At 40.4% G+C, this 14,413-nt stretch overlaps 2 protein-coding genes across 2 annotated transcripts in view; both read left to right on the top strand.

The window, feature by feature from the left end:
• shroom2a (shroom family member 2a) overlaps positions 1–1,734 on the top strand; it is a gene marked incomplete at its 3' end in the record, with an annotated part of 47,170 nt that extends 45,436 nt beyond the window's left edge. Inside the window, exon 12 of the mRNA XM_083888345.1 lies at positions 1,447–1,734. Within this exon, the coding sequence (XP_083744471.1) occupies positions 1,447–1,734 (288 nt within the window). The remainder of the gene's footprint in view (positions 1–1,446) is intronic.
• Positions 1,735–5,917: 4,183 nt separating this feature from the next.
• cldn34a (claudin 34a) lies at positions 5,918–6,658 on the top strand (the record flags this gene model as incomplete). The annotated part of the gene is made up of 1 exon (XM_083888344.1): positions 5,918–6,658. The coding sequence occupies one exon, from the start codon at positions 5,918–5,920 to the stop codon at positions 6,656–6,658; it is 741 nt and encodes a 246-aa protein (XP_083744470.1).
• Between the last annotated feature and the right edge of the window lie 7,755 nt (positions 6,659–14,413).

The following is a 14,413-nucleotide window of genomic DNA, read 5'->3' as shown; positions in this document are numbered from 1 at the left end:
TATAACAACCTTAAATATCTTCTCGGACCGATATAACAACCTTAAATATCTTCCGAGACGATATAATATCCTTAAATATCTTCTCAGACCGATATAACAACGTCAAGTATCTTCTCAGACCGATATAATAACCTTGGGTATATTCTAAGACGATACAACCTCAAGTATCTTCTCAGACCGATATAACAACCTCAAGTATCTTCTCAGACCGATATAACAAGCTTAAATATCTTCTCAGACGATATAACGACCTCAAGTATCTTCCGAGGCGATTTAACAACCTTAAATATCTTCCGAGGCGATATAACAACCTCAAGTATCTTCTCAGACCGATATAACAACCTCAAGTATCTTCTCAGACCGATATAACAACCTCAAGTATCTTTTCAGACCGACATAACAACCTCAAGTATCTTCTCAGACCGACATAACAACCTCAAGTATCTTCTCAGACCGATATAACAACCTCAAGTATCTTCTCAGACCGATATAACAACCTCAAGTATCTTTTCAGACCGACATAACAACCTCAAGTATCTTCTCAGACCGACATAACAACCTCAAGTATCTTCTCAGACCGATATAACAACCTCGAGTATCTTCTCAGACCGATATAACAACCTCAAGTATCTTTTTAGACCGATATAACAACCTCAAGTATCATCAGAGACCGATATAACAACCGTAAATATCTTCTCAGACGATATAACAACCTCAAGTATCATCAGAGACCGATATAACAACCTCAAGTATATTCTCAGACCGATATAACAACCTCAAGTATCTTCTCAGACCGATATAACAACCTCAAGTATCCTCTCAGACCGATATAACAACCTCGAGTATCATCAGAGACCGATATAACAACCTCGAGTATCTTCTAAGACGATATAACGACCTTGAGTATCTTCTCAGACAATATAACAACCTCGAGTATCTTCTAAGACGATATAACGACCTTGAGTATATTCTCAGACCGATATAACAACCTCAAGTATCCTCTCAGACCGATATAACAACCTCGAGTATCATCAGAGACCTATATAACAACCTCAAGTATATTCTCAGACCGATATAACAACCTCAAGTATCTTCTCAGAACGATATAACAACCTCAAGTATCTTCTCAGACCGATATAACATAGAGTATGGATTTGTTATCGTTAACTAATCCAGTGATTTTAATCTGTATCGGACCAATATATGGTGCGGTATCAGTCCAGATGGGCAGGACTACGAGCAGGGGGCGGGACTATAGGTTGTGACAGAGTTCACGGTCATTTTAGCGGTTTTTTCCCCGAGTTCTCTCGTGGTTTTTGCGTGATTTGGACGAGGCCCTAAGCCCCGCCCCCGATGTATGTAACCCCGCCCCCTTGTATGTAGCCCCCCCACCCCCTCTCTCTGGTTCCGCTCACACACGGATCATCGTCGTCTTTCTCTTCCCAGCGGACGTTGACGGAGAAGCGGAAGCTTCTGATCCGACAGCACGACGACGCCAAGGAGCTGAAGGAGAACCTGGACCGACGCGAGCGCGCCGTCTACGACATCCTGGCGACGCACCTGGACGACGCTAGCCTCGCCGACCACGAACACTTCGTCAAGATGAAGTCGGCGCTGATCATCGAGCAGCGGAAGCTGGAGGACCGCGTGAAACTGGGCGAGGAGCAGCTCAAGTGTCTGCTGGACAGTCTGTCCACGGACTTCACCACTGTGTCCAGCAGGGGGAGACACTGAGCCTCTGTTTGTTTTTAGTAATTTATTGTAGCCTTTTTTTTTTTGAATCTTCGCAGTATTTTATCTTCGAACCAATAGTTTCATTTCACGTCGTAACATCAGTAACGTCAAATTTCGGCCCGAATATTTCACTCAACTTTGCGAACTTTTGCCGCGAACTTTTATATATGAAAAAAAAAAAAAAAGACGAGAGACACTTTTTTTTACTGAGACGTTTTATTTTGAAACACAGATTAAAGAGGAAGTGAATGTTTATTTTTTTGTTTTTGTTTTTTTCACCTTCACACTTTAAAGGGATAGTTCAGGCTTTTCTTTTTTCTTCGGAAAGAAAACGTACGTTGGGCTCGCTATTGTTTCGCAGAAGTGAAATTAACGATAAAATTAGCAACGTGTCCAACTTTCCGACTTCCGACAACAACCGGAACGCACCAAAAGTGTGTGTTGGGGGGGCGGGACAACATGTTATGACCGAGTTCACCGTAACGTTACCGTTTTTTTCCTTTTATTTTGCTAATTCCGACTTCTTGTGTGGGCAACACAAAGTCCCGCCTCTTGTTTATTGTCCCGCCCACTTGCAGCCACGCCCCCTCCCCCCCCTCTCTTGTGCAGTTACACGCGGAAATAATACCTGGAATTCTGTTTTCATATTTCCCGGGAGTGACGTCACATCCGAGTTGAACGCGTTCCAGTTGAAAAGTCGGAAAGAAAACGTACGTTGGGCTCGCTATTGTTCGCAACACCAGACAGAAGTGAAATTAAAAATAAAATTAGCAACGTGTCCAACTTTCCGACTTCCGACTACAACCGGAACGCACCAAAAGTGTGTGTTGGGGGGGCAGGACAACATGTTGTGACCGAGTTCACCGTAACGTTACCGTTTTTTTCCTTTTATTTTGCTAATTCCGACTTCTTGTGTGGGCAACACAAAGTCCCGCCTCTTGTTTATAGTCCCGCCCACTTGCAATGTCACATCCGAGTTGAACGCGTTCCAGTTGAAAAGTCGGAAAGAAAAACTTCGCAAACAGCGATGTAACCGCGATGTTTTGCTCGGCCATCTTGGAATCTTACGTTGGGATTTTTGAGTCGGAGTTGGAAATCTGAGGTCAGAGTTTTAAAGTCAGAAATTTCCGACTTCCGACAACAACTGGAACGCACCTACATTATGTGTGTGTGTGTGTGTGTTGGATATCGTACGATATAAAAACAATGAATGTTACGATTTTTCGGAGAAAAAATAACTGATTCACGTAGAGAGGTCATTTTTAAACCCCGCCCTTTTGAGGCTAACTCCGCCCAAAATGAGTGGGCGGAGAGCTGAGAGAGGGGGAGGAGCTGAGCAGGGGGGCGTGGCCTGGCTGTTAAATCTGGCCCCACGCCCCAGGAGGTGCTGTTTATAAAGGGGGGAGGAGTCTGAGACAACAAGCAGCTGCCTCAACCTGCAGTAGCTGGTGTTTGACCACAGGGGGGCAGCAGATACACACACTTTGATCACGTTGTTTGACACTAAACTGTGAAGATTTTTACAAATAAACTGAACCACAGTCACATTTTCACCAGTTATTTAAAGGCTTATTTACTTTATTTCACTTTCCTTTCACTCTTTATCGCGATTATTATTACGACATCCGCTCGTTAATCTTAAATTATATTTATTTAAGTGACACAAAGTGACCACACGAGGCAGCAGTTAGACCAGCAGCTCCTGTGTCCCTGTGATGCTAAAATCACTGATTTTCTCTATGGGCTTTGGTGTGGGAGAGTGAGTGAGTTTACAAACTTCAGTTTCCTGTTGTTATTAAGACGTCGTAGACTTAATCTGACGTAGATTTTACGAGGCGAGTCTTTTATTTTGGTGCTAAAATGTGCGGTTTGTTTTTCATCTGGTTGATGTTTTCACTTCCTGTTTCACCAGCTGTTTGTTTGTTTGACTGTTTACACACTGAATATCCTGAACTATCCCTTTAAACTCGGGCCTTTAATCCTGGTTTTTGTTCACACACACACACACACACACACACACACACACACACACACACACATGTTCACTTTGTACCTTTTTTTTTGACTGATTCTGAATCTTCAGACGACTTTTATCAGCCTCCAATAAAGAGCTGAGGAGCTGATTCTTCTGGTTCCTGCTGTCACTCATTAACTCCTCCTCCTCCTCCTCCCCCTCCCCCTCCTCCTCCTCCTCCTCCTCCTCCTCCTCCTCCTCCTCCTCCTCTGATAACGTCTTTAACCCTAACGTTCTGCAGCGGCGTCACACACTCGCGCACCTGAGGAGAAGGTGTAAAGACCCCTGAACGCACCGCGGTGAGTTTGTCGTAAATGTTGATTATCGTACGTTTTTCTTTTTAAAGGTGACGTCGATCAGAGCGGAGAATTCTTTTATGATTCTGTGAATATTTATGGTGTAAGTTTTTAAGAGAGTATGTTAAAAAGTCAAATATTAACAGAGCAGTTTATATTTCAACAAAACACAGTCGTATGAGGTTAGTGCTGCGAGCGCCCCCTGCTGCTCAAACATGCATATGTTCTCAAATGTCTTTGTTTTTCGTACGAAAACGTGAAAATATTCACATTTAAGAAGATGAAAAATGACAAAAAGGTGAAAATATTCACATTTAAGAAGCTGAAAAATGACAGAAACACGAAAATATTCACATTTAAGAAGCTGAAAAATGACAGAAACATGAAAATATTCACATTTAAGAAGCTGAAAAATGACAGAAACATGAAAATATTAACATTTAAGAAGCTGAAAAATGACAGAAACACGAAAATATTCACATTTAAGAAGCTGAAAAATGACAGAAACGTGAAAATATTCACATTTAAGAAGCTGAAAAATGACAGAAACGTGAAAATATTCACATTTAAGAAGCTGAAAAATGACAGAAACGTGAAAATATTCACATTTAAGCTGAAAAATGACAAACGTGAAAATATTCACATTTAAGAAGCTGAAAAATGACAGAAACGTGAAAATATTCACATTTAAGCTGAAAAATGACAAACGTGAAAATATTCACATTTAAGAAGCTGAAAAATGACAGAAACGTGAAAATATTCACATTTAAGAAGCTGAAAAATGACAGAAACGTGAAAATATTCACATTTAAGAAGCTGAAAAATGACAGAAACGTGAAAATATTCACATTTAAGAAGCTGAAAAATGACAGAAACGTGAAAATATTCACATTTAAGAAGCTGAAAAATGACAGAAACGTGAAAATATTCACATTTAAGAAGCTGAAAAATGACAGAAACGTGAAAATATTCACATTTAAGAAGCTGAAAAATGACAGAAACGTGAAAATATTCACATTTAAGAAGCTGAAAAATGACAGAAACATGAAAATATTCACATTTAAGAAGCTGAAAAATGACAGAAACATGAAAATATTAACATTTAAGAAGCTGAAAAATGACAGAAACACGAAAATATTCACATTTAAGAAGCTGAAAAATGACAGAAACGTGAAAATATTCACATTTAAGAAGCTGAAAAATGACAGAAACGTGAAAATATTCACATTTAAGAAGCTGAAAAATGACAGAAACGTGAAAATATTCACATTTAAGAAGCTGAAAAATGACAGAAACGTGAAAATATTCACATTTAAGAAGCTGAAAAATGACAGAAACACGAAAATATTCACATTTAAGAAGCTGAAAAATGACAGAAACATGAAAATATTCACATTTAAGAAGCTGAAAAATGACAGAAACATGAAAATATTAACATTTAAGAAGCTGAAAAATGACAGAAACATGAAAATATTCACATTTAAGAAGCTGAAAAATGACAGAAACATGAAAATATTAACATTTAAGAAGCTGAAAAATGACAGAAACACGAAAATATTCACATTTAAGAAGCTGAAAAATGACAGAAACACAAATATTCACATTTAAGAAGCTGAAAAATGACAGAAACGTGAAAATATTCACATTTAAGAAGCTGAAAAATGACAGAAACTTGAAAATATTCACATTTAAGAAGCTGAAAAATGACAGAAACTAGAAAATATTCACATTTAAGAAGCTGAAAAATGACAAAAACATGAAAATATTTACAGCTTTAACGCCGTTTGTTTGTTTTTTTCTTCAGGTGTGATGGAGTTCGCAGTTTCTGCGATCTGTCTCTGCTAGCACTAGCGCGCTCAGCTGAGCTAACACCATGCTGTACCTAGCTCACACGGCTCACTGGCAGTTCTTGGGCCTGGCCGCCGGCTCGCTGGCCTGGATCATCACCATGGCGACGGTCGGGCTGAACGAGTGGCGGCTGTGGTACGTGGACGACGACGCGGCCGCCGTCACGTCGGGCGTGGCCTGGGTGGGGATCTGGCGGGCGTGCTTCTACAGCCACGTGCTCACGGAGTGGGAGTTCTGTCGCAGCATGGGCGTCGCCGACGCCTTCGTCCCCGTGGAGATCGCGGTCGCTCAGGTGTCAATGACGCTAGCCGTGGTCTGCGGCCTCGCGGCGAACGTGGCGGCGGCGGCGGCCGTGAGGATGGCGTACTTCTCGGTGAAGGTCAGGAGGAACATGAGAGCGGCGTTCGCGCTGGCGGGGACGCTGTACCTCCTGACGGGGGCGCTCTCTCTGGTGCCGCTAGCGTGGAACATGAACTCGGTGCTCGCCAACAGAACCATCGACTTCCCGCCGGAGTTCCACCTCCCGGCGGCGCCGCTCGCGCAGCAGGTGGGCTCGGCCATCGCCGTGGGCTTCGTCGCCTCCATCATGACGCTGCTGAGCGGATTGAGCTTCCTGTCGTACCCGTGCGTGCGCCGCGCGCCGGCGTCCGACGCGCTGCGACGCGCCGGCGAACCCACGTACCGCCGCTGGTCGCTGACGTCGCCGTCCGCCGACGCGACCGGCCGAGACAACCCGGCGTACTTTGGCGACGAGGAGAAACGTTAGCTTCTCGTCTTCGATGTCCCAAAGAAAAGGAAACAGGCGTAACTTTATCGAGACGAAGAAAAAACGGCAAGACGCTGGAAATCGAAACGTGGAAAAATAAGGGGGCGTGGCCTGAAAACGTCCGGATAATCTCGGCGTGAATCCGCGCGTGAACACGGATCATTGACGTCGAAGCTAAACATGACCTGTGAATGCAATTTTTAAAATAAATAAATATCTCAGCAACTTCAAAGCGATCGTTTGTGTTTTTTAAGTTTAACGTTTAAATCTACGATATTTATACGACACGTTCACGTCTTTATGTTCACTGCTGCTGGTCCTCTGCTGCCTCGTGTGGTCACTTTGTGTCACTGACTTTGACTCTGACAATCTGTGAGTGAGTGAGTGACTTTGGTGTGAGAGAGTGAGTGACTTTGGTGTGGGAGAGTGAGTGAGTGACTTTGGTGTGGGAGAGTGAGTGACTTTGGTGTGGGAGAGTGAGTGACTTTGGTGTGTGAGAGTGAGTGACTTTGGTGTGGGAGAGTGAGTGACTTTGGTGTGGGAGAGTGAGTGACTTTGGTGCGAGAGAGTGAGTGACTTTGGTGCGAGAGAGTGAGTGACTTTGGTGCGGGAGAGTGAGTGACTTTGGTGCGGGAGAGTGAGTGACTTTGGTGTGAGAGAGTGAGTGACTTTGGTGTGGGAGAGTGAGTGACTTTGGTGTGTGAGATTGAGTGACTTTTGTGTGAGAGTGAGTGACTTTGGTGTGAGAGAGTGAGTGACTTTGGTGTGAGAGAGTGAGTGACTTTGGTGTGTGAGAGTGAGTGACTTTGGTGTGAGAGAGTGAGTGACTTTGGTGTGGGAGAGTGAGTGACTTTGGTGTGAGAGTGAGTGACTTTGGTGTGAGAGAGTGAGTGACTTTGGTGTGAGAGAGTGAGTGACTTTGGTGTGTGAGAGTGAGTGACTTTGGTGTGAGAGTGAGTGACTTTGGTGTGAGAGAGTGAGTGACTTTGGTGTGACTTTGGTGTGGGAGAGTGAGTGACTTTGGTGTGAGAGTGAGTGACTTTGGTGTGAGAGAGTGAGTGACTTTGGTGTGAGAGAGTGAGTGACTTTGGTGTGTGAGAGTGAGTGACTTTGGTGTGAGAGAGTGAGTGACTTTGGTGTGGGAGAGTGAGTGACTTTGGTGTGAGAGTGAGTGACTTTGGTGTGAGAGAGTGAGTGACTTTGGTGTGAGAGAGTGAGTGACTCAATTTTTAAAATAAATAAATATCTCGGCAACTTTAAAGCGATCACTTGTGTTTTTAAAGTTTAACGTTTAAAAATCTACGATATTTATACGACACGTTCACGTCTTTATCTTTACTGTTGCTGGTCCTCTGCTGCCTCGTGTGGTCACTTTGTGTCACTGATTTTAATCTGAATGAAGGTTTTCAAAAGCCGAATTCATTAAAATCAGTCATTGTAACTTAGTGATGTTAGGCAGCAGTGGATCAACAACTCCTGTGAAACTCCTGTGTCTCTGTGACCACACGAGGCAGCAGAGGACCAGCAGCTCCTGTGTCCCCTGTGATGCTAAAAATCACTGGTTTTCTCTATGGACTTTGGTGTGGGAGAGTGAGCCAGTTTACAAACGTCAGTTGTCATAAAACATGTGATGTGTGTGTGTGATAAGATCTGTTCGCAGAGGTCAGGGACAGACTCGTATCTGTGTGTGTGTGTGTGTGTGTGTGGATATGATGACTCAGCAGTCTTATCTCCTCACAAGGAGGTGGAGGAGGGGGCGGAGTCATGTCATGTCAAGGTGTGGGCTTTAAAGGATCAGGCCACAACAGGTCAGGTTGACTCTGACTGAGTGGGGGGGGGAGGGGAGGGGGGGGGGTGGTCATGTGACCCCCCGGGTAGGAGGCTGATGACGAGAGCAGGCATGTGAGCGCCTCACTGTACTGATTGTTGCCGGTGAAAACACACACACACACACACACACACACACACACACACACACACACACACACACACACACACACACACACATTCTTGTACTTGCTGCATACTGAGGACCGGGTTGCTGACAAAGTGAGGACCAGAATTTTCCACTTTATAAATCAACACAATTACAAATATTTACTTCATGAATGACAAAGAACTACTGGTTGCAGTACCATAAAATGTCTGTAGGTGGAGCCCCAGAGCAAGAAGGGCTGGAAAACTTTTTTTTTTGGTCCAAAATTTGACATAAACGTCATACTGTACTATATAATAATAATAATGCATTATGTCGTCCAAAATTTGAAAAAAAAAGTCATACTAAACTATGTCATCCAAAATTTAAATTTTTTTTTTTTAAATTGAGTATAGCATGTTAGCAAACTCTTTCGATTCTTTATTTTTTTTTATTTTTTGGTCCAAAACTTTACAAAACGTCATACTATACAATGCCGACCAAAATTGGAAAAAAAATTTTGACCCAAAATTTTTTGTACAAAATTTGACCCAAATTTTTTTGTCAAAAATGTGAAAAAAAAGTGAAAAAAAAAAATTAAACATTTTTTAGAAAATCTTTTTTGAAAAAAAAAAGTGACAAAAAAAATTTGAAAAAAAATTTGAAAATTTTTTTGAAAAGAAAATGTGACATTTTTTTTAAAAAGAAAATGTGACAATTTTTTTGAAAAGAAAATGTGACAATTTTTTTGAAAAGAAAATGTGAAAAACTTTTTTGAAAAGAAAATGTGAAAAACTTTTTTGAAAAAAAACTTTTGGTCCAAAATTTGAGAAAGAGTCATACTATACTATGTCATCCAAAATGTTTTTTTTTTTTTTTTTGACGAATTGAGTATAGCATGTTATAGCAACCTAAGGAAGTGATTTCAATGAAAACAAAGTGAGGACTGGCCAAAATGTCCTCACTCCATAAAAATGACCTCACTTTGTTGGTTAAAAACCCTCACTGGTCCTCAGTATGCCACAAGTACAAGAACACACACACACACACACACACACACACACCGTGGAGGCGGCCTGTTGCTTAGGAACAAAAGAGCCTCTTGAGTCGAGCGCAGCAGCAAAAACAATGGTGGACTTCAGTGTGGAAAAACCACACTGAGCGCCCCCTGCTGCTCAGAGACGAGGGAAAAAAACTCGAGTTCACGCTACGTTTTCAACAGGAAACTCAAGTTTGTAAAACCACTCACTCTCCCACACCAAAGCCCACAGAGAAAACCAGTGATTTTAGCATCACAGGGACACAGGAGCTGCTAGTCCTCTGCTGCCTCGTGTGGTCACTTTGTGTCACTGAAGTAAGGTTTTTTAATGCCGAATTTTGCAGAATAAGTCATTGTAAGTTAGTGATGGAGGCAGCAGTGGATCAACAACTCCTGTGAACTCCTGTGTCTCTGTGATGTTAAAATCACTGGTTTTCTCTATGGGGTTTGGTGTGGGAGAGTGAGTGGTTTAAAAACTTCAGTTTCCTGTTGTTAAAGTCTGTCTAACAGTGAAATAAAGACGTGAACGTGTTCTTAAAGACGTCGTAGACTTAAACTGACGTAGATTTTATCACTTGAGTCTTTCATTCAGTTTATTTAGTGTTTTCTTTTCACTCACTCTCCCACACCAAAGTCCATAGAGTAAATCAGTGATTTTAACATCACAGAGACACAGGAGTTGTTGATCCACTGCTGCCTCCATCACTAACTTACAATGACTGATTTTAGTGAATTCGGCTTTTAAAACATTTCATTTGGACTTAATTAAGTGACACAAAGTGACCACACGAGGCAGCAGTAGACCAGCAGCAGCTTCTGTGTCCCTGTGATGTTAAAATCACTGGTTTTCTCTATGGACTTTGGTGTGGGAGATAAAGACGTGAACGTGTTCTTAAAGATATCATAGTGGCTTAAATCTGGATTTTATTCCTGACGGATTGAAAAATCATCAAAATCTTGATGATTTTTTAAAAAACAGCTGGTGATTTTCATATCAAATGTGTTGTAAACATTTAAAACATTTGAATCATTAAAAAATGTCATGAAGAAACTCTAAAAGTGATTCACAAACATTCCTTCAGATTAGAGCAAATCTCTTTATCTTATCAGTTCTGCTGAGTCATGGACTGACGAGGAGCAGCTGAGATGGTTTATGTTATTGATCAATAATTTCATCATAATCTATAACAACATCTAAAACAGCTGAGGCAGAAGGAAATGAGTTTGTAAAAAAATAGAAAAGAAAAAAGTATGGGACCTGAAATTGAGCCTTGAGGGACACCATCATTATTTCTATTATTGTTATTATTTAATGAAGATGAGCTCTGAATTTAAAATAATAGAATGTTTAAAAATACAAAGTATTTTTCCCCTCAAACCAAAGTCCATAGAGAAAATCAGTGATTTTAGCTCACGGTGGACACAGGAGCTGCTGGTCCTCTGCTGCCTCGTGTGGTCACTTTGTGTCACTGAGTTAAGTCTAAATGTAATATTTTAAAAGCCCGATTTTGCAGAATAATTGATTGTAAGTTAGTGATGGATGAAATCACTGGTTTAACTCTATGGACTTTGGTGTGAGAGAGTGAGTGACTTTGGTGTGGGAGAGTGAGTGACTTTGGTGTGGGAGAGTGAGTGACTTTGGTGTGGGAGAGTGATTGACAGTGAGTTACTTTGGTGTGGGAGAGTGAGTGACTTTGGTGTGGGATTTGGTGTGGGAGAGTGAGTGACTTTGGTGTGAGAGAGTGAGTGACTTTGGTGTGAGAGAGTGAGTGACTTTGGTGTGAGAGAGTGAGTGACTTTGGTGTGGGAGAGTGAGTGACTTTGGTGTGGGAGAGTGAGTGACTTTGGTGTGGGAGAGTGAGTGACTTTGGTGTGGGAGAGTGAGTGACTTTGGTGTGAGAGAGTGGGTGACTTTGGTGTGGGAGAGTGAGTGACTTTGGTGTGGGAGAGTGAGTGACTTTGGTGTGTCAGAGTGAGTGACTTTGGTGTGGGAGAGTGAGTGGTTTACAAACTTCAGTTTAACACTGAGATAAAGACGTGATCATGTGACGTAAACGTCCTGGACAGAGATTTTATGTTGAACTTAAACCAGGAGCCTCAAAGTCAAATGACCTGAGGGTCACTGAGTGTCCAGTCTGGTCAGTAGGGGGCGCTGGAGTTGGGGAAAAAGTGAAAGATTTTTTTGAGAGCTGTTCAGTGGAGATGAGCGATATCATTTCAAAATAAAAGTGCATCTATGACCCAACATGACTCTGTAAATAACCAAACATATAGAAACACTTGATTCTAAGCTGATGTTAAGGTGACGACCTCATGTTGGTCCACGAGCCACAGGTTTGAAACCTCTGATCAGGTGATATTTGACCTTCAGACTGTCAACGTGTGCTTATTGTTTTATCTTTTATCAGATTAGGTTTATGGTTCCGCTTCGTTCTGGATTATATTCCCAGTGCTCGGTGTTTGTTTTATGGTCACAGCGATAATGTAATAAATCAGTCAAACACGCTGTTATATTTCAGCTGTGTCCTCCAGAGGGCGCTGCACGGAACATGAATGCAGAAATGTAGTTTTGGTTAAAGAGCTGACGTCATTTAATTCAAGGAAAATAACATTGTTAGGATCATAATGATAAATATCATGATGATAATGATGATAATGATAATAATGATAATGATAAATATGATGATGATAATGATAATGATAATGATAATAATGATGATATTGATAAATATGATAATGATAATAATGATGATAATGATAAATATGATAATGATAATAATGATGATAATGATAATAATTATAATGATGATGATATTGATAATAATGATAAAAATGATGATAATGTTAATAATGATAAAAATTATGATGATAATGATATTGATAATAATGATGATATGATAAATATGATGATGATAATGATGATATTGATAATGATGATAATGATAAATATGATAATGATAATGTTAATGATAATAATTATGATAATGATACATATGATAATGATAATGATAATAATGATGATAATGATGATAATGATTAATATGATAATGATAATAATAATGATGATGATGATATTGATAATAATTATGATAATGATAAATATGATAATGATAATAATAATAATGATGATAATGATAATGACAATAATAATAATGATAATGATAATAATAGAAATAATAATAATAATGATGATGATAATAATGATAATGATAATAATATTGTTAATGATAATAATGATACATATGATGATTATGATGATAATGATGATAATGATAATAATGATGATGATATTGATAATAATAATGATAATGATGATGATGATAATAGTAATAATAATAATAATGATGATAATAATAAAAATGATAATAATAATAATGATGATAATAATAATAATGATGATAATAACTACTACTTTCATACGATCATAAAACCTTTTAGGTTACAGTGTGTGTTGTGTGTGTGTGTGTGTGTGTGTGTGTGTGTGTTGTGTATGTGCATATGTGTGTGTGTATTTTGTGTGTGTGTGTGTGTGTGTGTGTGTGCAGAGGGCGGCGGTGACCTCTGACCTGGACAAATGTGTGTAATCATGTGAGAGCAGTGTGAGGTGGAGCTGCTCTGCATTCTTCACTCATCGTTACTGCGTTCATTAAACACAGCTTAGCTCTGCAGGTCGTCAGGTAATCTGAGGTAATCTGAGGTAATCTGAGGTAATCTGAGGGGATTAGAGACTGCTGCTGGGTTTCCACCACACACACACACACACACACACACACACACACACACACACACTGAAAAACAGGAGTCAGGAGTATTTTTTTTTCAGTGTTTTCTGATGAAAAAAAACAAACAGAAGAAGAAGAAAAATCTGCGTTTTAATAGAAAGAGGATTTTTTTGTTTGTTTTAGTGGAGAATAATTTAAGAATCACAGCATTAAAGCAGATCAAACAAACACTGAAACATCCTGACGCAACAAAACACACTCTTTAAAAAAATACTCGTCTTCACAGCAGCTTTCCTTAAAGGGACAGTTCAGGCTTTTGTTTTGAAAAAATATGTTTTTATCCACTTAACAAAAGACTCGGTTCATAAAATCTACGTCTACGTCATCTAAAGAACGCGTTTCACGTCTTTATCTTCACTGTGACACAGACTTTATAAAACCACTCACTCTCCCTGCACCAAAGCCCACAGAGAAAATCAGTGATTTTACAAGATTTTAACATCACAGAGACACAGGAGTTGTCGATCCACTGCTGCCTCCATCACTAACTTTAATCGTGTTGTTTTTGTGAGTTTGGCTTTGAAAATCCTTTGTTTTGACTCACCTCAGTGACACAAAGTGACCACAAGAGGCAGCAACTTAACCAGCAGCTCCTGAGCTAAAATCACTGATTTTCTCTCTCTCTCCAACACGTTCACGTCTTTATTTCACCGTTAGACGGACTTTTCCTTGTGTAAACTGAAGTTTTTAAACCACTCACTCTCCCACACCAAAGTCCATAGAGTAAACCAGTGATTTTAACATCACAGAGACACAGGAGTTGTTGATCCACTGCTGCCTCCATCACTAACTTACAATGACTGATTTTAGTGAATTCGGCTTTTGAAATATTTCATTTAGACCTAACTCAGTGACACAAAGTGACCACACGAGGCAGCAGAGGACCAGCAGCTCCTGTGTCCCTGTGAGCTGTGATTTTCTCTATGGACTTTGGTGTGGGAGAGTGAGTGAGGGTTTTATAAAGTCCGTCCAACAGTGAAAGATAAAGACGCGAACGTGGTCCGAAAAAAAACTGTTTT

Source organism: Microchirus variegatus, assembly GCF_963457635.1.
Source record: "Microchirus variegatus genome assembly, chromosome: 4".
In the NCBI taxonomy this organism is placed as follows: domain Eukaryota; kingdom Metazoa; phylum Chordata; class Actinopteri; order Pleuronectiformes; family Soleidae; genus Microchirus; species Microchirus variegatus.
This window is presented reverse-complemented; position numbering and strand designations above follow the sequence as displayed.